The sequence below is a fragment of the Motacilla alba genome, chromosome 20 (genome assembly GCF_015832195.1).
Source record: "Motacilla alba alba isolate MOTALB_02 chromosome 20, Motacilla_alba_V1.0_pri, whole genome shotgun sequence".
In the NCBI taxonomy this organism is placed as follows: Eukaryota; Metazoa; Chordata; class Aves; order Passeriformes; family Motacillidae; genus Motacilla; species Motacilla alba.
In genome coordinates this window covers 1,344,339-1,363,781 of record NC_052035.1, presented here as the reverse complement: position 1 = coordinate 1,363,781, position 19,443 = coordinate 1,344,339, and the positions used below count along the sequence as shown (strand labels likewise).

At 55.1% G+C, this 19,443-nt stretch overlaps 2 protein-coding genes across 16 annotated transcripts in view; both read left to right on the top strand.

Moving 5' to 3' along the window:
• EPB41L1 (erythrocyte membrane protein band 4.1 like 1) overlaps nt 1–10,899 on the top strand; it is a 62,468-nt gene extending 51,569 nt beyond the window's left edge. For 4 of the 14 annotated variants that reach the window (XM_038158928.1, XM_038158924.1, XM_038158926.1 and 1 more), the window contains 9 exons: nt 194–301; nt 1,436–1,834; nt 3,196–3,288; nt 3,682–3,762; nt 3,951–4,013; nt 4,906–5,001; nt 5,858–5,938; nt 6,803–6,919; nt 8,040–10,899. In XM_038158928.1, coding sequence (XP_038014856.1) covers nt 194–301; nt 1,436–1,834; nt 3,196–3,288; nt 3,682–3,762; nt 3,951–4,013; nt 4,906–5,001; nt 5,858–5,938; nt 6,803–6,919; nt 8,040–8,048 — 1,047 coding nt within the window. In that variant the 3' untranslated portion in view covers nt 8,049–10,899. The remainder of the gene's footprint in view (nt 1–193; nt 302–1,435; nt 1,835–3,195; nt 3,289–3,681; nt 3,763–3,950; nt 4,014–4,905; nt 5,002–5,857; nt 5,939–6,802; nt 6,920–8,039) is intronic. The other 10 variants (XM_038158934.1, XM_038158933.1, XM_038158932.1 and 7 more) reach the window with 7 other exon arrangements.
• A 1,203-nt stretch (nt 10,900–12,102) lies between these two features.
• AAR2 (AAR2 splicing factor) lies at nt 12,103–18,071 on the top strand. 2 transcript variants are annotated; one of them, XM_038158958.1, is made up of 4 exons: nt 12,103–12,960; nt 14,448–14,677; nt 16,827–16,947; nt 17,110–17,237. In XM_038158958.1, exons 1-3 carry the CDS (start codon nt 12,213–12,215, stop codon nt 16,920–16,922), a joined length of 1,074 nt encoding a protein of 357 aa, XP_038014886.1. In that variant the 5' UTR covers nt 12,103–12,212; the 3' UTR covers nt 16,923–16,947; nt 17,110–17,237. The 2 variants fall into 2 exon arrangements, with proteins under 2 accessions (XP_038014886.1, XP_038014885.1); XM_038158957.1 differs by lacking the exon at nt 16,827–16,947 and having other exon boundaries at nt 12,143–12,960; nt 17,110–18,071.
• The last annotated feature ends 1,372 nt before the right edge of the window (nt 18,072–19,443 follow it).

Genomic DNA, 19,443 nt, shown 5'->3' with positions numbered 1-19,443 from the left:
CGTGCCCACGCTTCCAGCTTCACCCCTGCATTTCCTACGTTGGTTGATTACCCCTTCTTGCTTAGCTGCCACCCTGCCCTGCCTTCAGCAAGCTGGTGGTGGGGTGATGGATTAGCTTCCCTCACTCTTGTGAGCGCTAGAGCAGCTCCTGCAGAGTTCATTTCCTTCCGACTAACCCTTTTCTCTAATCCAGAGCAAATCTCAGCAACCAAGTGGGGAAGAAAAGGATTTATGTGACCCATCAGTAAAATCCAGCCTGAAAGAAGAGAATGTAAAGGCTGCTGTTCCAGTGGTCTCGCAGGTCTCAGTGCTGTTTTGCTAAGTGCTTCTCCCGGCAGTGTGAGCGCTCGCCCCGCAGCCAGGGCTGTGCTGCCCCTCCGCTCCCCTTGCAGGGCTCTCTGTATGTATTGGTCAGACACACCCCCCCCACGTGTCTGCAGGCGTGTTCCCCCGGTGCTGCTGGACACCCTGTGTTTCGCCCATACCTCTCAACCTCCCACAGTGCCGAGAGAGGGGTGTGCCGGCACGGCCCAGCCCGTGGGGGATGGCCCTGGCTGTAACGCCTGGAGCAGAGGCCAGGAGGTAGGGTATCCTCTGGCATCGACGAGCTTAGAGATGTTCCCAAGGGACAACTGGGTGTAGATTTCCCATGGCTTCATGGCAAAGTGTGGCAATGGGACATGTCCCCTCCGATGGCAGAGTTGAGAGGTATGTCCGTGTCTGGAGAAGAGTGGATGGAGGGAGGTCATCCCTTGGCTCTGGCCGTGCTGTCAATTACACTGACCAGGTCACCCTGAGACTCACCTGAGGCCTCTGGAGGGGCAGGTGGAGTCAGTGGGGCAGACTCACCCCAGGGCAGCTGTTGGGCTGGACCTCCCCCCAGGGTGATGCTTCACAGGATGCTCAGTGGAATTGGCTCACTCCTCCTCAGTGGAATTGGCACCCTCCTTTGCTTCTCCCTCACAGTGCCTGGCTGATGGGCCCTTTCCCTTCAAACTCTTCTCTCTTTCTTTCCCTTGTTTGTTTTCTTTTGAGTCACTGACATCAGATAGCCCTTCGTCTGAGCTCTTTCTGAATGTCTCCTGTCAGACCCATTGTTTTGCATCCATCTGCTTCCACCGGTGCACTGAAGTTGCCTCCAAGCTGGCCAAGCTTTTTTTTTTGTCTGACCGAGCCTTTTTGAGATGATTCATTGCCAACAAACTTTTGGCACAATCCAATGGAGTCGCCTTCTCTCTCTCCCAGCAAAGCCGCTGCTGTCAGAAAGGTTTCGGTCTCCATGCTTGAGTTGTGTTTGACTCTACTCTGTGATGTTTGCTGCAGCCTTCCTTCTCCTCCTCCTCCTCCTCCTCCTCCTCGTCCTGCTGCTGTGTCCCCACCGGCGCTGCCCTGCGGTGCTCATGGCCCCATCTCTCCACGATTGTGTCTCCTTCAGAGAGCAGGTGTGAGGGAGGGCCCTGAGGAGAGGGTGAAACCGCCCCGGCACAGGGCCCCCGAGAGTGACACCGGTGATGAGGAGCCCGACCAGGAGAAGGACTCGGTCTTCCTGAAGGACAATCACCTGGCCATCGAGCGCAAGTGCTCCAGCATCACCGTCAGCTCAACCTCCAGCCTGGAAGCGGAGGTGGACTTCACCGTCATCGGGGACTTCCATGGCACAGCCTTTGAGGACATCTCCCGGAGCCTGCCCGAGCTGGACAAGGACAAGAGCGAAACAGAAGATGAAGGCCTGGTTTCCTTCCAGCACACTGACAAAGTAGTTCCCGGACTGGAAGAGGATGTCAAAGGCAGGGATAAGGTGTCCCAGCCCAGCCCAGATGTCTCCCAGCCAGAGGTACACAGGGACACCATTCACCGGGACCAGCCCGGTGCCATCATGCCTCCGTGTCCCTTGTGCCCGGCGCTGCCTGGCGGGTGTGCGGTCCCGGCTGGTTTTGGGGAGCATGCTGGCTGCCACCCCTTGTTCCTGCCTGGTGCACGCTGTGTCTGTGTTGCATGGCTCTGTCGCGTGCTTCGTGCATCTGCTAACCAGGAGAAGTCACTGTCATCTCTGTCCCTGCGTGTGGCTGCCCCACCACAGCCCACAGCAGCATGTGCGCCACAGGGAGGGCACGTGGCACTAACCATCGGAGCTGTCCTCGTGTCCTGCATGAATTCAGTGACCAGTCTGTGTAGTGCAGAGCCATGTGCTGCCCACTAACCTCTCTGGTCATGCTGGGGCTGGGAGGGATTGGCCTCATTGAGCCGCCCTGGAGCTCATGGAGGGTCACTGTGTACTGGGAGGGGTCGTAGCAGGGCTAACAAAATTGCATGTGCATGTGTGTGGGGCTGAGTGCACTCACGGGGACGGAAGAGCAGAACCAGCCCCAGCTCCGTGTGGCCTTGTCTCTGTGCTGGGCCAGGGCCATCTCTGGCCCACCCACCTAGGGCAGCCTCCAGACCTGCAGGTAAGTCCCCAGTTCTAGCCAGAGCTGCTGAGATTAGTCCAGACCTAAAGCCAGGAAAGAGCTGCAGAATTAGAGGGAGCTGTCTCTGAGCCAGCCTGGAAACCCTGGTGTGTAGCTGTGGCCATGGGGGATCCTCTCCAGGGCCGTTGGCTTGAGAATACTGAGCACTGGTGAAGCATCCCCCATGCAGGAGCCCTTGGCAGCTCCAGTTTCCTGCAGCAGGGCAGTGCTGGCAGCCTGTGTGCATTCCCCCAAGGCTCTGACACCCCAGGTGTACCCAGAGCCACCAGGAGCTGGTACAGATCACAAAATGACTGCAGCATAGGTATGAAACTGGTTCGGTGGGTCTCACTTGGCTTTTGAAGGACAGTTTGTCCTTCTCCATTGTGTCTATAAATCTATCCAAAAAATCCCAGGGACAGAGCAGCAGGCCTGATTTGGGGTGTGTGGGTCACAGGGCACTGTGGGTGGTGCCTTGTCTGCCCAGGGCAGCAGGCCAGCCCTGCTGTTTGCCCGGGTAGGACTCAATGTGACACTCACAGAACATTGTGTGGCACCTGCGAAGTAGCAGGGCAGGGGTGCTTTGCCAGGGGCTGCTGCACAAGGAGCACAGAATTAGAGTGTCTGGGCTGGAAGAGACCTTAAAGGTCATCTCTTTCCAGCACCGTGCCACGGACAGAGCACTCAGGGCTGTTGGCATCGTGCCCCAGGACCTGGCTCTGCTGACTCTCTCCTGTTCCTCCTGCAGCCCTCAGCCCCAAAAGCAGACACTGTGACTGTGAAGAAACCCGAAGCAGAAGGCTGCGCTCCCCATCGGGTCAGCACCACAGACACAGCCCAGGTGACATGGTGGCTCCCCAAAGAGCCTGAGCCCTGAGGCTCCCCAGAGCTTCAGCCCACAAAAGCCTGTCCCTGGCAGCAGCGCTGGGAGGGCGGCAGCTTTGTGGGGTGGTTGAGGGCCTCTGCTCACCCTTGGAGTGGTGAAGTCCTCAAAAAACACAAGCTAAAGTCCAGCCAGAGATATTGTCTGAGTGTCCCTGACCCCACTGGCCATGCTGCTGGGCAATGCTGGCACACAGGAACATCTATAGTGGGTGACAGCCACCAGCTGTCTGTAGCTTCACTGGCCTCCCTGGCTTCCTTTGGCAACAGGATATGGCCACATTGTTCCTGCAAGTGTCACCCACTCCCTGGTGGCACCTCCAGGCTCACCTGGTTTCCTTTGCCCTGGCAGGTGGACGGAGGCACCCCAGGCAGCAGGGATACCACCACCACTGCCCAGGCTGGCACCACAGAGACAGCGCTGGTGACCTCAGTAAGCAGGGCTGGCCCTTGAGGGCGGGGGAGCCACTGTCCCCTGCGGTCCCTCTGCTCCTGTGGGAGTACCCGGGGCCAGCTGTGCCGGGGGGACCCTGCCCCACTGGGGGTGTCTTTGGAGGGTGACACCTGCCATGTTTGCCCCATGCCAACATGAGCCAACGTGCCCGTCTGCTCTTCTTTCAGGATCACAGCACCAAGGCTGGCAAAGGGGCCGCTCCCACCACAGACCTTCGCTCCCTGTCACCGGTGAGGGGGGACCTGGTGCCACCAGCAAGGCCAAGCTGGGGAAGGCAACCCTGTGGGGCTGGAAGTGGGTGGGATTGGTCCCGCTGGACCCCCTGCTGTGTTCCCAGCGCTGGCACCCGGCTGATGTGTTGGTACTGGGAAGGGAAGAAGCATGCTCAGAAGGTTGGGGAGCAAGAAGTCAGGAGGCCCCAACCTGTGGCCTTTTTCCTATGCCAGATCCATACCTTGAGCATCTGCCTGAGGAGGATAATTCCCAAAAATTCCCCAGTCCCTGGTGCATTGGGCTGAGATGCATTTAGCTCTGGGTGTCTTGCGGGGTCACCCAAGACCACCCACAAAGTCTTCTGACTCTCAGTGGAGGTGGTGGCCACCAACCATCCTGCCCAACACAGCCCTTCCTCTGGAAAGGGATTTCTTACTCCACCCCTTTGTTTTGATGAAGTCCAGCCTGGCCAAACACCAGGTGCTGCCCCAGGCTCATCCCTTTGTGCTGCAGGGAGAGCAGCGCTGGGGTACCAGTGCATCCTTCCCAGCTTTCCCAGCCATTGGCATGCAAAGTGGGATGGACAGAGACGGAGGCAGCCTGAGAACTCTGTGCTAGAGTGGCCCTGAGCGTGGCTAGGGAAGAGCCAAAAGCAGCCATGAGACCCTCTACCCACTGCAGAGACCCTCTGCAGCTGCTGTGGGCCTGAATACCTGTGGAAACCTCTCCCTGTACCCCCCCAAGCCCTTGGTGCAGTTGGAAGCACAACTCATTGCCTTTTTCCCTCGCTGTGCTCTCCCCTCCTGTGCTTGGCTGAGGGGGTACATCCCAGTGGGAGGTCCTGGCTGGCTGAGAGCTGGACTGGGGCTCCCCAGGATGTCCCCTGACCACACTGCTCGTGTCCCGCAGATCTCAGGCGGCTCCGCTGGCAAGGAGGTGCTCACCAGCATATTCAGCGCCACTGCGGAAACGCTCTCCACCTCCACCACCACCCACGTTACCAAGGTGAGAGCAGCTCCAGGGCTTCCTGAAGGCCACTGGAATTAGGGGATGGGTGGATTCATATTGTGCTAGGTACAGCAGAAAGGGCCCCTCTCCTTCCAGCAAGCCAAGAGCTGTGTGCTGTCCCATGGAATGGCAATCCCACAGAGTGCCCTGTGCCCTGGGTGCTGCCTGTGCCATCCAGCCGGGTGTGACCACAGCAGGCAGGCACAGCCAGGGGTGTGCATTCAGCCAGGGGCAGGCCAGGGGTGGGAGGTGATGGAGATGAGGCTGCAGCAGAAAGTCTCACCCATCGCCGTTGCATCCCTAGATTAAAGACATGCTTTTCTTCCAGGGAACGAGGGGCAGGATGGGAGGAAATGGCCTCAAGTTGCACCAGGGGAGGTTTAGATTGGATATTAGGGAAAGTTTCCTCACAGAAAGGGTGGCCAGGCACTGGCACAGGCTGCCCAGAGCAGTGGTGGAGTCCCGTCCCTGGAGGGGTTTCAAAGATGTGCAGCTGAGGCACCTGGGGACGTGGTCAGTGGTGGCCTTGGCAGTGCTGGGGGGAACAGTTGGGCTTGATGATCTCAGAGAGCTTTGCCAGCCTCAGTGATTCTGTGATTCTATAAAGATAGCAGCAGCTCTGTGAGGGAGCTGAGCAGCAGGAGGGTGCTTGGCACCTGCCCCAGCCCTTCTCCTTCCCCCCGCGGGCTGCTGTGTGCCACAGTTCTCCCTGAGTCAAGGGCAGTGGGAGCTCTGCTGGATTACAGGGCACTTCCTGCGGGGATGCTGGTGCTGTTCCTGCTCCTGTGGCAGAGTTCCCTGCCTGGAGCTGGCTGCTGGGACAGGGGTGAGAGCTCTCCTTCTCCTCACGCAGACTGTGAAAGGAGGGTTCTCCGAGACCCGGATAGAGAAACGCATCATCATCACAGGAGATGAAGATGTGGACCAGGACCAGGTAGGAGCAGGACGCTCTGCTTTGCCCACTTCTGGCTGTCCCTGGATGCAGCACTGCATGTTTTTACTTCTGGCTGAACCTGTTTACCGCTTTTGGCCAAAAACTGACCACCGAGGCCTCAGACCTATCCAGCAGGGCAGGTTCCCATGGGTGCAGTGACCCTCAGGCCATCTCCCACCACGAAGCCATGGCAAAGGCCACATCCCAGTGCAGAACAGAGTGATGGCATCACTTTTTTATGCTCATAAACACATTTCTAGGTGTCCTTTCTCTGTTGAAATACTCCTAAGTGACCCAGGTCACCTCTCTCTTCCAGCACAATATCACTACAGATTGAGCCTCTCCAGGTGACGGTGCCTCAGTGTCAGAGGACAAAAAGTGACACACTTTTGGGATGAAATAACAAAGACTGAGACAAGTCTTTAGGTCCACAAGGTCACTTCCCTGTGGCCTCACCCTTTGGGATTTGTTACTTAAGAAAAAAAATAAAGAGATAAAGTAATTAAAAGGCTCTGAAATAATTTTTAGAATTATAATAATAAATTGTTAATTCCTGTAGATTTTTCTAGTGTTTTCCTCTGCCCAGGTTTCAGTAGCACATCTGTACAGAAAAACAGCAAAGAAAGGCAGCTCATGAGGGCTCTGAGTCATGGATGAATTCCCAGTCATGCTGGATTCCCATGCTGGGCTTCAGCCTCTTCTGCCAGGCTGCTGTGGATTCAGCTCTGAACCCCTGCATTCCTATCCTCCTGGAATCCCACTCTGCCCCCTGGAATGCTACTCAGCTGCTTTCTGGCTGCAGTCAGGGTGCCTGATTGCAGGAGAGGGAGGATAAATGCTCTCTCTCACCCTTCTGCTTTCCAGGCACTGGCTTTAGCAATCAAAGAGGCAAAACTCCAGCACCCTGACATGCTGGTAACCAAAGCTGTGGTGTACAGAGAAACAGAGCCCTCTCCAGAGGAAAGGGACAAGAAACCTCAGGTAGGTGGAGAAGCTGCCAGGTGTGATTTATACCTGCTGGTAATGGGTGTGTAACAGGTCACAGTGTCTGGTCCCTACCAGCCACAGATGTTGGCATGGTGGCTCTGGGCTGGTTGTGGTCAGGAAGCCACTACCATGCCACTGAAAGCAATGCTGTGGATGTCACCCTGCTGTCCTGCTCAGCACAGGGCTTAGAGGCATTTGATGTAAAAAGGAAAGAACTACAAAGGACCTCCTCATCCCCCTGGGGTGGGAAGGGAATGAGGGAACCTCAGGTTTTTGGGTAGGCTGAGGCACTTGGCTACAGGTTATGCAAAGCCAAAGTATCAGAACAGAAATTATATTTTATTTATTATTATATTATATCAGGCAGAAATTATATTTTCTTTACAAAAACTGTACAGGCTTTCAGTCCCACGCACATCCCCAGGTTTAGTTTTCACACACACACAGGTATAGGCAGCAGCACACAAGGTTTGCACCTCCCTGCAGACACCCCAAAGCTGTCACTTCTTTAGGGTTTGGGGAGTCCTGCCCCACCCCAAATCCCCTCTTTGGCCCCATTCCCCCTGTCAGCCAGGAGATGCAGCTCCTCTGGGTTGGCAGAGCCACCAGACTCCTGTGTGGGAGCAGTGGGGACAGAGGTGGAGAGGAGAGGGAACACTTTTGGGGGCTCTGGCAGCCGCCAGGCTGCAGCTGTCTTTGGAGAGGCTCCTCAGAACTGGGATTTTCCATTTCTTTGTCATATGAAGGTTCTGATTGGCAGCTTTTAAGCCTGGAAAAGTGACCAGCAATGCAGCTGGGAAGGTCATGAGAGGCTGGTGGAGCTGCCTTGCCCTGTCCCACGTTACAAACAAGTCCAGACATTTCTGCGTCCCACAGGATCCACCCAGTTTTAGTTGAATGGCTTAAAGTGAGGGAGTGACAGCTCCCCTCATGTCCTTCACACGTCAACACCAGCCCAATGCCTGAATTCCTGCTAATTACCAGAGCTCCTGCTAATTAAATGCAAACTGTGGCCCCAAGTGTTTGCAAAGTTTCTATCCAGTGCCCTCATCTAAAGAGGAGCCTCCATGGACTGGCACTCCATGACTTGCTCCTTTCCATCTGCCTTGCACAGGAATCTTGACCAACATGTTCCTGGAAGCCAACATCTGTATTCCAACCTGGAGAACAGGGGAGAAGGAGCCTTCATGCTGGATTTATCAGCAAGACATAGACATCCTGGCTGCAATGTTCATGGCAAGAGACAAAAATTTTTAAAAAAGGAATAGCAAATATATTATATATATATATACATACACCCATATATATATATATATATATAAAAACAGGAAACAAAATGCATCCTTGCACTGCTGCTATATGCTGGAAATGAATAGCGAACAACACCACCAACAAACAAAGCCAACCCTCTGCAGATAAATTGAAGAATTTCCTGGATTGGTGATCAAATCAGATTTAAAAAGTCATAATAATAACAATAATCTCGGTAACAATACAATAAGCCACCATCTTGCATGTTACATGAAAGGACACACAATCATGAGTTCATTTGTTGCACACTGAATGGAAAGGAAAACTGCTTTGCAACAAAGCAAGTAAGCAAACTGAAGTAAAAAACCACAAGCAGAAGCAAAACCATTCCCCACCTCTGGAAAGAAGAGAGAAAAACATTCAAGTTATGACCTTAGAGTTATTTTCCAATTCACAAGTGTCGTTTCGCCCTTCTCCTCATTCCATGCTGGTTTTTTGCATTTTTTGGGGGTTCTGTTAACTCTTCCCCTTCCCTTCCTTATCTTCTCTGTGCACTTGTCCAACCTCTTGTTCTCTGAAGGTATTTAGGAATGGGTTTCATTTCAAACAAAGCAAATGATATGTACATGGTTTCTCATCTCTAACGAGCAGCCTGTGGGGTTTCATATGGATGTGCATTTCAGTTCTGTATATTATTCTATATAACGGAGGGGGAGGGAGGGAACAATGCTGAAATAATTCAACAGTGCTGGTTCAGATGATGCCAACATTTTAAAATGGTTAACTCTTGGATTGACTGTGGTTGGTGTACTTGGAGACTCTTGGATCACCCTTGGGACTCTGAGTCCCACAGGAAGGAATGGGAAAGGTTTTGGCCGCTGCTGGCTGGGGGGGAAGGGGAGAGGGCGAGGGACAGGAATGTCCTGCTGGTGATGTGTAGTGTGTGGTGGTGAGGTTTGGAGGGGCAGCGGTCACCTGGAGGGGCATGGAAGGCTCCAGCTCCAACAGCCGTAGGCAGGATGGGCTCCCAGCCCCCCAGAGCCACAGGGTCAGCTGGGAGCGAGGTGGGAGCTGAGGGGTTCGGGGCTCCCCTGCAGGAGCCCTGCCGGTCGGTGGGGTAGGTTTGCTTTGTTTCTGGATCCCAGTAATGGAGGTATTTGAGTTTTGTACTAGGGTCAAAGGCAGAGGGGCTGTTTGTGCCCTGCCTCCCCCACTACCAGGGGTGTGATGGCAAAGGGCTGGGGACAGCGCTGGCAGGGCCATGGCAGTGCTCCCCTGTCTGCCTAGGGAAGGGCAGTGCAGGGAGCGTGCTGTGTCCATCCCTGCAGAGTGTCCCCAGCGTCCCAGGCTGGATGGGACAGCCCAGGAGGTGTCAGTGGAGTTGCTCCCAGCTCAGCCTTCAGCCACAGGCTCCTCCAGGGCTGCCTTTGGAAGGGGATCGTGGGCCAAGCCCAGTGCCCCGTACACTGTGAACCAGGCAGTTCAGGTAGGCTCCCAACCAAAACCAGAAAGGAAGGGAAAGAAATGGGTTTCCTTCTTGGAATTGTCTCTAGCTCCCACAGAAACAGAAGGGCCCATGATTCTGCACCATTTTGCCTTTAGTCTCCCACCCCTGACACAGGCTGTGCCCAGGACCAGGTGTGTTCTGCCAGGCCCTGCCAGGACTCGCAGGATGCCTGAGCAGGAGCGCCTGAGCCATGAGGATGGCGTGGGCAGACCCTGCTCCCACTTGCCCTGGCCCAGCAGGGAGCTGCTCCCTGGCAGCTGCTCACCAGTGAGTCTGTTCTCCTGGCAGAGAGGCGTGGAAGGCAAGAGCACAGGGGCTGCTGCCAGTGTCCATCCCCAGCTGCCAGCCGCGTGCCCCCAGAGAGCACAGCCCCAGCCCCACAGCACTTAGGGCAGTTGCAAAGAGGCTCCTTTTCTCTTGTTTGTTTTCCCAATGCACCCAAGCCAGCCGTGCCCAGCAGTGGCCCTCCCAGGGGCGGTGGAGGGCATTCACCAGTACATGGCACCGTTCAGGGTTGGGGAAGCCCACCCGGCTGGGGCACCTCCACAGCCCACCCCAGGCCGCTGTAACCCTGCAGAGTTGCTTTTGGCATGGTGCCCAGCCTGGGAAGCGAAGGCTGCCCTGGGATTGAGCAGCCTTACAGAGTGAGGCTCCCTGTACGCTTGGGCTGCCGTGAGTTCCGTTTGCAGTGAGCAGCCCCTGGCTCCTGCAGTGTGTTCATGAGTGGCACTGTCAAAACCTTTGTTGTGTTCTTAAAAAAATTTTTAAAAGGAAAGAAAAAAAGCTCACTGCTTGTTCTCCTGGCAAGGTGAGGCTTGCTGCTGCTCAGCCCCAGCCTGCCCATCACCACACTCTGTTTCGGATAGCTAGCCACTGCTTGTTTTCTTCCAGGGGCCTTTTCTGTGGAAAGGGGTGGGAGACATGAGTGCCTGTTTTTACCCAATCCCACAAATTCATTCTGAACCTGGCCTGCAATTGCATGAGTAATAATAGCAGTAACAATAATAATAATAATAATATTTATTTTTATTTGAGAAGCACCTTACCAACCAACTGCAACACTCTGTTGTTCCTTCACTAACTCTCCTTTTCTCTTCCCTTGTTCTCCCTCTCCCCCTTTGGTCATACTCCTTTTCAGTGCTCGGTGGTGTTTGCGTGTGTGCTCACTGTTCTTGTATTCAATAAAAGTGAAATAAATGTGTTTGATGCTAAATCAGCCAGAGGCCTCAGTGGACTCTTTCCTGCTGAGAGGATGGAGAAGTGATACCAGGCTTTGTCTAAAGAGAAGATTGTAGAAATCACAGAATCCCAGAATGGCTTGAGCTGGAAGGGAATATAAAGCTCGTCCTGTTCCATCCCCTGCCTTGGACAGGGACACCTTTGGCTAGACCAGGATGCCCATCCAACCTGGCCTTGGACACTTAGAGGGATCCAGGGGCAGCCACAGCTTCTCTTGGCACCCCATGCCAGGGCCTGCCCACCCTCACAGGGAAGTATTTTCATTAATATTTCGTAATACTGGGAGTAATTCCCTCCCAGTATCCCATCTAACCCTGTCCTCTGGCAGTGGGAAGCCATTCTCCCTTGTCCTGTCCCTCCGTCCCATGTCCCCAGTCCCTCTCCAGCTCTCCTGGAGCCCCTTTAGGCACTGGAAGGGGCTCAGAGCTCTCTCTGGAGCCTCCTCCAGGTGAGCACCCCCAGCTCTCCCAGCCTGGCTGCAGAGCAGAGGGGCTCCAGCCCTCGGAGCATCTCCACGGCCACCTCCGACCCCAACATCTCCACATCCGTCCAGAGCTGCAGAGCCCAGAGCTGGAGGCAGTTCTGCAGGTGGGCTCTCAGCGCACCGAGGGCAGATGAAGTTGTTGCCAGGTCGGGAACAGCGGCTGCTGGAGCCGAGAGCGGCTTGGTGTGGCAGGTGCTGAGCCTCGGACACAGCGCGGAGCAGCGAAGGTGCTTGCGAGAATGCTCGGGATGCGGGGAGGTGCTGGGAACTGCCCATCTCTGGGGACCCCGAGCCTGTCTGCTGTCCTGGAAGGGAGGACGTGGTGCTGGGACAGTGTCTGTGTGCCACAGTGAGGGTCCCCGTGTGTCTGTCCCGGAGGGCCTCTCGGTCCATCAGTCCCAAGCAAGGCTCTTGTCCGTCTGTCCCGCTGCGGGGCTGGAAGCACGGGGGCCCAGGGGAATGGCAGGGAGCTGGGGGGCTGCGGACCGGCTTTGAGGACAGCCGGCCAGCGGGGTGCAGCCGCCAGCCACGGAGAGGCACAGGGCAGCAGCGCCGGGCCGGGGGCTGGGGATGGGCAGTGGGGACAGGGACCGAGCAGGGACCGAGCCGGGGATGAGCGGAGGGGACACGGACGGATCGGGGGGCACTCGCCGGTGCCCGCAGCCCGGGCAGCGCAGCCCGGCCCCGCCCGAGAGCGGGGTGGTGCCGGGGCCGGGCGGCGCGGAGGCCGCTCCCGCCGCCGTGCCCGGAACCGCCGGGCCCGGATATCCGGGCAGGGCCGCTCGGCGCTCGGTGCGGCCCCGGCCATGGCGGCCCTGCGGTCGGACCCCGAGCTGGCCCGGCAGCTCTTCTTCGAGGGCGCGGCCGTGGTGGTGCTGGACGTGCCCGAGGGCACGGAGTTCGGCATCGACTACAGCGCGTGGGCCGTGGGGCCGCGGTTCCGCGGCGTGAAGATGGTGCCGCCGGGGCTGCACTTCGTGCACTGCAGCGCGGCCGGCGCCGGCGGGCGGGACGCGGGGCCGCGCTCCGGCCGCTTCCTCAGCCTGCGGCGCCGCGAGGTGCGGGTGCTGCGCTGGGACCCCGCGGGCGAGGCCGTGCGGCCCGAGCCGCCCGAGCAGGGCGAGGCGCTGCGGGACAGCCTGCGGGAGCTGGACCCCTTCCTGGGGCCCTACCCCTACGAGACGCTGAAGAAATGGGTGTCGCTGAGCAACTTCATCAGCGAGGCGGCGGCCGAGGAGCTGCAGCCCGAGAGCGGCCAGATCTGCGCCTTCGCCGAGGTGCTGCCCGAGGCGGGGGGGCGGCACACGCGGGACCGCGCCGGGCAGCGCCGGCCGCCGCTGGGCGCCGAGTGCCGCAGCTACGCCGAGGGCCTGGCCCGGCTGCCCCGCATGCGGCCGCGGGCCGGCACCCAGATCCGCTTCTCCGAGCTGCCCCGGCAGGCCTTCCCCGACGGGGCCACCCCCGAGGAGATCACCCGGCACAGCATGGACCTGAGCTACGCCCTGCAGCGGGTGATGGAGCAGCGCTACCCCGGCCGGCCGCTGGGCCTGCTCGGTGAGCGCCGCCCGGGGAAATGTCATTTCTGTGCTCCGGGGTGGAGCCTGTGCCTGCTCCTGGCGCGCCCAGGGGCCTCTTCCGTGCAGGGCCGAAGTTTGTGGAGTTTTTAGCAGCCGTAGGGGCTCTTCCCATTGCCTGGAGGAGGCTGAGGCCAGAGCTGCAACTCCTCCCGAGGGGCAGCTTCGACCTCTCTTCTGTGTTACCAGAGAGATCACCCGAGGGAGCGGCTGGAGCTGTCGGGAAATTTAGGTTGGATATTAGGAAAAGGTTCTCCCCCAGAGGGTGCTGGCACTGCCCAGGCTCCCCAGGGAATGGGCACGGCCCCGAGGCTGCCGGAGCTCCAGGAGCATTTGGACAGCACTGCCAGGGATGCCCAGGGTGGGGCTGTCTGTGCAGGGATGGGGCTGGGCTGGGTGATTCTTGTCCCGATTCCTCTTGACTCAGGATAGTCTGTAATTCTGTTCTGTGACTCTGGTGTGGGAACATGGTGCTGCAGCCCAGATTGCCCCAGATGAAGTCAAAAGCAGCCGTCAGAGGTGGCCCTGGTGTCTGGCACCTTACCTCTTCGAGGAACCTGTTGAGGCTTGAGGACATCCCTTACAGAGTCCTGGGAGCATCGAGTGGGGATGGGCACCCCCAGACACTTTTTCCTGTTAGGCTGGGCAGGGGCTGTGGGCCTGGTTCCTGCTGCAGGGACTGGCCCCTCCTGGCCCAGCTCCATGTGTGCTCCATGTGCTGCTGGTGACAGTGGCAGTGTCCAGGCTGTGCCAGCCCTGCTGTGGGGACATCACACCTCCTGGAGCTCAACTGCTCCCCATCCTATTTTGCAACCTGTGGTACAAATAAATGCTGGGTTTGTGGAGGTCCTGGAGCAGGGTTCTGTTTTGTTGCAGGATGGAGGGAGAAGCCCTCCCAGCTGGAACCCACGTTTGGAATAAGCCTTTGTTTGTCCCTTCTTCCATTTTTTGTGCATTACCATACAATTTATTCTTTTTCAGAAATACCAAAGACAACTGTAGGATGTAGAGAGAAAAAATTACCTTAGGGAATGGTGGCAAAGCAGCTGATACCAAGCAAACAGTGTGATGAACCCTGGCTCTTAATTCAACAAGGCAAACACACTCGTTGAGGCACTGCTGAGCTCTCCCAGAATTCCAGGACAGTGCTGTTTGCAGTCCCATGTGGTGCTGGACACTCAACACAGGCAGGCTGAACACTCACAGAATAACAGCAGGGTCTGCCTTGTTGTTTGGTTGTTTGCTGTCTGTAGAGTCCCTCTCCAGTGCTGTTAATCACAGTTACAGGTGACCTGCCCCATTCTGCTTTGCTTTGCTCCACCACAGGGTCAGTGTTTGAGGTGTGAATGCCCTTTGCAAAAGCCAAAGTTTAGAAATCATTTGCAGAGATTTGTGGAGGACACATTCCCAGAATATCTGTTTAGTCTTATGTGTTTTGTTTTGTTTCCCTTCTCTGAACCCACACAGCTGAGTTGCAGTTTGCCTTCATCTGCTTCCTGATTGGGAACGTGTATGATGCCTTTGAGCACTGGAAGAGGCTCCTGAACATCCTGTGCCGCTCAGAGGAGGCCATAGGGAAGTACCATGACCTTTACATCAACCTCATTTCTGTGCTCTATCACCAGCTCAACGAGATCCCAGCAGATTTTTTTGTGGACATTGTCTCCCAAGACAACTTTTTAACCAGCACCTTACAGGTATGTTTGGGGCCGTTCCCTGGGAAATGGAGTGGAGGGAGGGCATCATCACATTTGGGGAGAAGCTGCCAAATTAATTAAGCTGTGTGGGAGATTGCAGCCTGTCTGAGCACACAGGGCTTTACTTTGACTTTTTCCCTCTTTTATTCAGCGAGAAATTCAGCTCAACAGCTACAAGAGAGGCTGGGCAAGTGCAGCATGGTTTCTGTTTGTTTAATTTTTCCAAAGTGCCGTTCATTCTTCAAAAGAAAAAAACAACACACAAAGCTTTGGCATGAAGAACTGATGATGCTGATTTTTGGAATGGTTTGCTCAGTGTGCAGGGAAGCTGCAGCAAAGCTTTATTGTGCTAAGGGCAGTGGTGGTGTTTAAGAACCTTTTCCATTGCTTAGACCAGCTGAGGATTTCCTGTAGTCAAGCTCTTATCCAGAGGTAATTTATGGTTATTCCAAAATGCAAAAGGTGCTGCCTCTGCTGAGACAGGTGGGGCAGATGTGTGCCTCAGCCCCAGTGAAGGCAGTTACCACTGATGGTGACCATGCTGGCAGTGCAGCAAACTGGCTTAGTTTACAAAAAAGAGCCCAAATCAGACACACTGATAAAGCTGAGCAATGGGAACCAGCCCAGCAGGAAGCTCTGCTGCAGGTGCAGTTCCATTCCTCTCCTCGTTGGCCCCAAGTTCTTGCTGTACTTCTGGGGAAGGTGAAGGTGTTTAGGTTTAATTGCTGGGTAAAATGTTTTGGGAAGCATTGCTTTAATCAAGTGGCTTTCAGATTTTTCAGTTGTGATTATTACAAGTCTTAGGAGGGTTTTAGTTTACATTTTATTTCTGTTGGTAGATTTTTTTTTTCCCATCCCACTACAGGACAGGACAGCCCAGCTGTGTTTGCAGCACGCTCAGAGCAGTGCTGTCAGTTCCCAGCAGTACCCAGAATATGGCAACCAGCCATTCTCTCCTGCTGAGAGGAATCTGGGAAACCCTTATTGCTGCTTCTGGCTGCCTGAGTCTTGTCCATCCCTGGGCTCCCTCAGTCTGTGTTTCACTGCCTCAGCAGGAGCTGTGCTGGTGTCAGGATCACCCCTAAGCCCTGGCAGGAGTCACCACATTCCCCTTGCAGACTGAGCCCCTCCTCACCGAGTTCTCCACTGCTCTGCTCCCATGGAGTTTCCTGAAGTGGAGCCAGGGAAGCTCTGGGCCTCGCCTTACCCGCACTTCACACACAGACCTCAGAATTCTGTGCCTCAGCTGGCCCAGGGCAGATGCTCAGAGCTGCGAGGAGGGCATCATCTCTGCAGCTCCTGCTCAGCTCTGGAAGCAGCAACTTCATTTTTGGAGTTTGAGCCAAGGCAAGAAGAGCACAGCACAGTCACCAGTGACTCTGCAGCCCTACCAGTGCTTGAAGAAAAAAAAAAAAACAGCTTGGTGAAATAACTAATTTAATGTTCAGTTCATTGAGAAGAAGTGGGAAGTAAAATCTTCTAATCATTTTTTCCCTACCAGCAGCATTTCTGTGTAAGAGTTCTGTTACAAAGAGGCAGTTTTCCAGTAGAATGAGCAAGAAAAAGGCAAATGTTCATCCACAAAGCAGTGAACTTTGCTGCTCATTGTCAGTGTTTTATCCAGTTTCCAGTAAGTAAGAAGCTGTGTTTTCCTCAGAGGAGATTTCTTTTTATGGCAATTAGTTCTGGATCACAAGTTCAGGAGGAGCAGAACCAGGCTGGGCTGGGCTCTGGGGCTCAGTGCCCTGTTCATCACACACAGGTGCTTTCCCCCTGAGGTCCAGCAGAGGCTGTGAATTTGTGACATCTTAATAGCTTTGTGTTTGAGGATGGAGGGCAGAGGTTCCTCCACACTGCAGCACCCTGTGCACAAGGGGATGGCTGTGCTGGGGATAACCAAGCTTTCTCCAGAGAGCTCCCTCTCCTTTCTGACATTCAAGGTATTTTCATTAAGTTTCCTCTGTATCCTGAAGTCTTGGTAATACTATGTTAGAAAAATACTTTGAGAGATCTCTACCCAAGGAAATGAGAGGTGCAATTATTTACTGGTCTTTTGGACACGTGCTGGAAGTTTGCCTACTTGTATTTGAATTTTTTTAATGCCTTCTGTCAAGATGTTTTCCTGAGCTCACCCTTTGGCATATTTCAGAATTCCACAGAACAAATTCAGTTACAAACACACTCCTGCTTCAGACAGAGTTCTCACCTGAGTGCAGATGTGGGTGATGCTGACTCAGTGGTGTGAAGGCAGGATGGGCTTGGGCTGTGCGGTGAGAGGTGTGGGTTTGGTTGGGTCCCCCCAGAGCTGCAGTAGTCCCAGGGTGCAGTTCCCAACCCGGCTCTCTCCTGGTGCTCCCTGGTGTCCCTGCAGGGAGGAGGTGCCCAGCTGGGGCCATGGCTGGGCTCTCCCTGACCTCTGCTCTTTGTTTCAGGTGCTGTTCTCCTGCACCTGCAGCTCTGCTGTGGATGAGGCTCTGAGGAACAAGGCTGAGAAGTTCAAGGCTCACCTGACAAAGAAATTCAGATGGGACTTCGAGGCAGAGCCTGATGACTGTGCCCCTGTGGTGGTCGAGCTGCCTGAGGGCGTGCAGGTGGACTGAGCCGAAGGCCTCCTTGGGAGCAAACAGCTTCTAAAATGACTCTTTCCTTCTCTTCTCCAACCCTGCCAGCTTCTTAAGGGCCGTGTCTGAAGCTGATCCTCTTTCTGCTGGAGAAGCAGATGTTGGAAACCCAGGAGGATGCTGAGCTTTGTGAGGAGCCATGGGGTGTTGGAGGAGTTTGAATGTTGCCATGTGGCAGCTTTGGACACATTGGGGTTTTCCCAGCCCTCCTGCAGTGTCTCCTCCTAGAACACAAGCCACAAACAAAGTCACATAATCATTAAAGTTCCAAAAGACCTTTTGACATCATGGAGTTCAGCCCTAAACCTGACACTGCCACGATCTTCCTACACTCAGCTGTCCTCTCTGCATCCCTGCTCCCCTCTTCTGCTAGGCTGGAGCTGATGCCCTGCTTGGGGAGCACCTGTGCTTTAGGGGTGTGTCTGGGTTTGAACAGCCAGGTGTCTGCTAAGGAAGGCAGGAGACTCCCCTGGAATGGAAAATGTAAACTCCCTCCCTCCAAATTATTATAATTTTGAAATTAAAAGGCTCTCAGGTAAAGATATGGGAATAGGAATTACAGTTCTTTACTAGGAAAACTAAAAGTACAAATGCAATAGTACAAAAAAAGAAAACAAACCACTGAGAGAGTCAGATTAGGCCCTGGCCCCCTGTGGGTCAGGGTGGTGGCAGCAGTGCCATTCCATGGTGGCTCAGCCCTCCTGCAGGGCCAGCTGTGCTTCTGCTGGAGCAGGGATCCTGCACAAGGCTGGAGTTTTCCTCTGCAGCTCCAGGGCTGCTGGAGATGGGCCTGCTCTCCCTCTGGCAATGCAGGGCAGGAGAAAGCTGCTCCTCTGGCAATGCAGGGGCCAAAGGCTGCTGTGCTGCTGCCAGGCTCAGATTGGATCCAGGCAGGAATGCTTGGCTCCTGCCCTGGGCGCAGCATCTCCCCATGGGATGATGGAATTGGATCAGCCCTGCAGGGACACTCAGTGGCCATGGACAGCAGAGATCTGCTGGAGGGAGGATTGGCTGTGGCAGAGAGAAAGAAACCTGCCCAGGGAACAGAAGAGAACTGCCCCAGCTCTGACAGATGGCGATAAAATACACACCCAGCTGAACCTGAGACAGGGTGTAAGCCCAGAGGGTGATTCTGGCAGTCCAAACCCAGGCTGGGAACTGAAGTCCAGCTCTTCCTGGGCTGGTGTTGCAGTGCTGTGACAGTTGCTCTGCTGTGTCAGTGCACTTGCTGCTCACTGTAGTTTATCTGCTGGGGAGGTGGCTCAAAGCCACAGCAAACATTCCTCCAGTTTCATACACCCAGTACCTCAGTGTCTCATTCCTGTTCCTCCCATTCTGTTAAACCCTTTTGTATTTACTGCTGACATGGTTTTGCCTGGTGTAAAAGGAAATATTTACTGGACTGTAGTCACTCAGGTGTTAAAGAACAGAGCCAGCAGGAGATAAAGGATCAGATTTCCACATGAACAGGATCCTCTGTTTTGTTATAATTGGAAATCCTATGGTTTTGCTCAAAAACAGTGACTGAAAAATTAACAGTTTGTAATGGTCAGGTTCCCATGATGAACTGCACTTTTAGCAGCTGAGAAAAGAGAATATAATTGTACTTGCATTGTGGTGGGGTTTTTTTGTTTTTGTTTTTTTTTTTGCACAGTCGCAGTAGGGACAGCTAATACTAGAATCCCAGAATGGTTTGGGCTGGAAGAGACCTTACAGACCATCCTGTGTCACTGCTGCCATGGGCAGGGACAACTTCCACTAGCCTAGGTTGTTCCAAGCCCTGTCCAGCCTGGCCTTGACACTCCCAGGGATCCAGAGGTAGCCACAGCTGCTCTGGGCACCCTGTGCCAGGGCCTCGGCCCCCTCCCAGGGGACAGTTCCTTCCCAACATCCCATCTAACCCTGCCCTCTGGCAGTGGGAAGCCATTCCCCTTGTTCCTATCACTATCTAACCTTATAAATGTTCCTGTCCCTCTTTGTAAGCCCCCTTGTATCTCCTTTTATCTCTCATTAGTATCTCTTGCTAGACCACAGCCCAGCTGGGGAGGAGCCAGGCCCTGGGGCCACTGTCCTTCTGTGGGCTAGGAAACAGAAGCAGCAAAGCCTCGGCCAAGTGCAGGTGGAGGTGCTGGGGATGCAACTGCT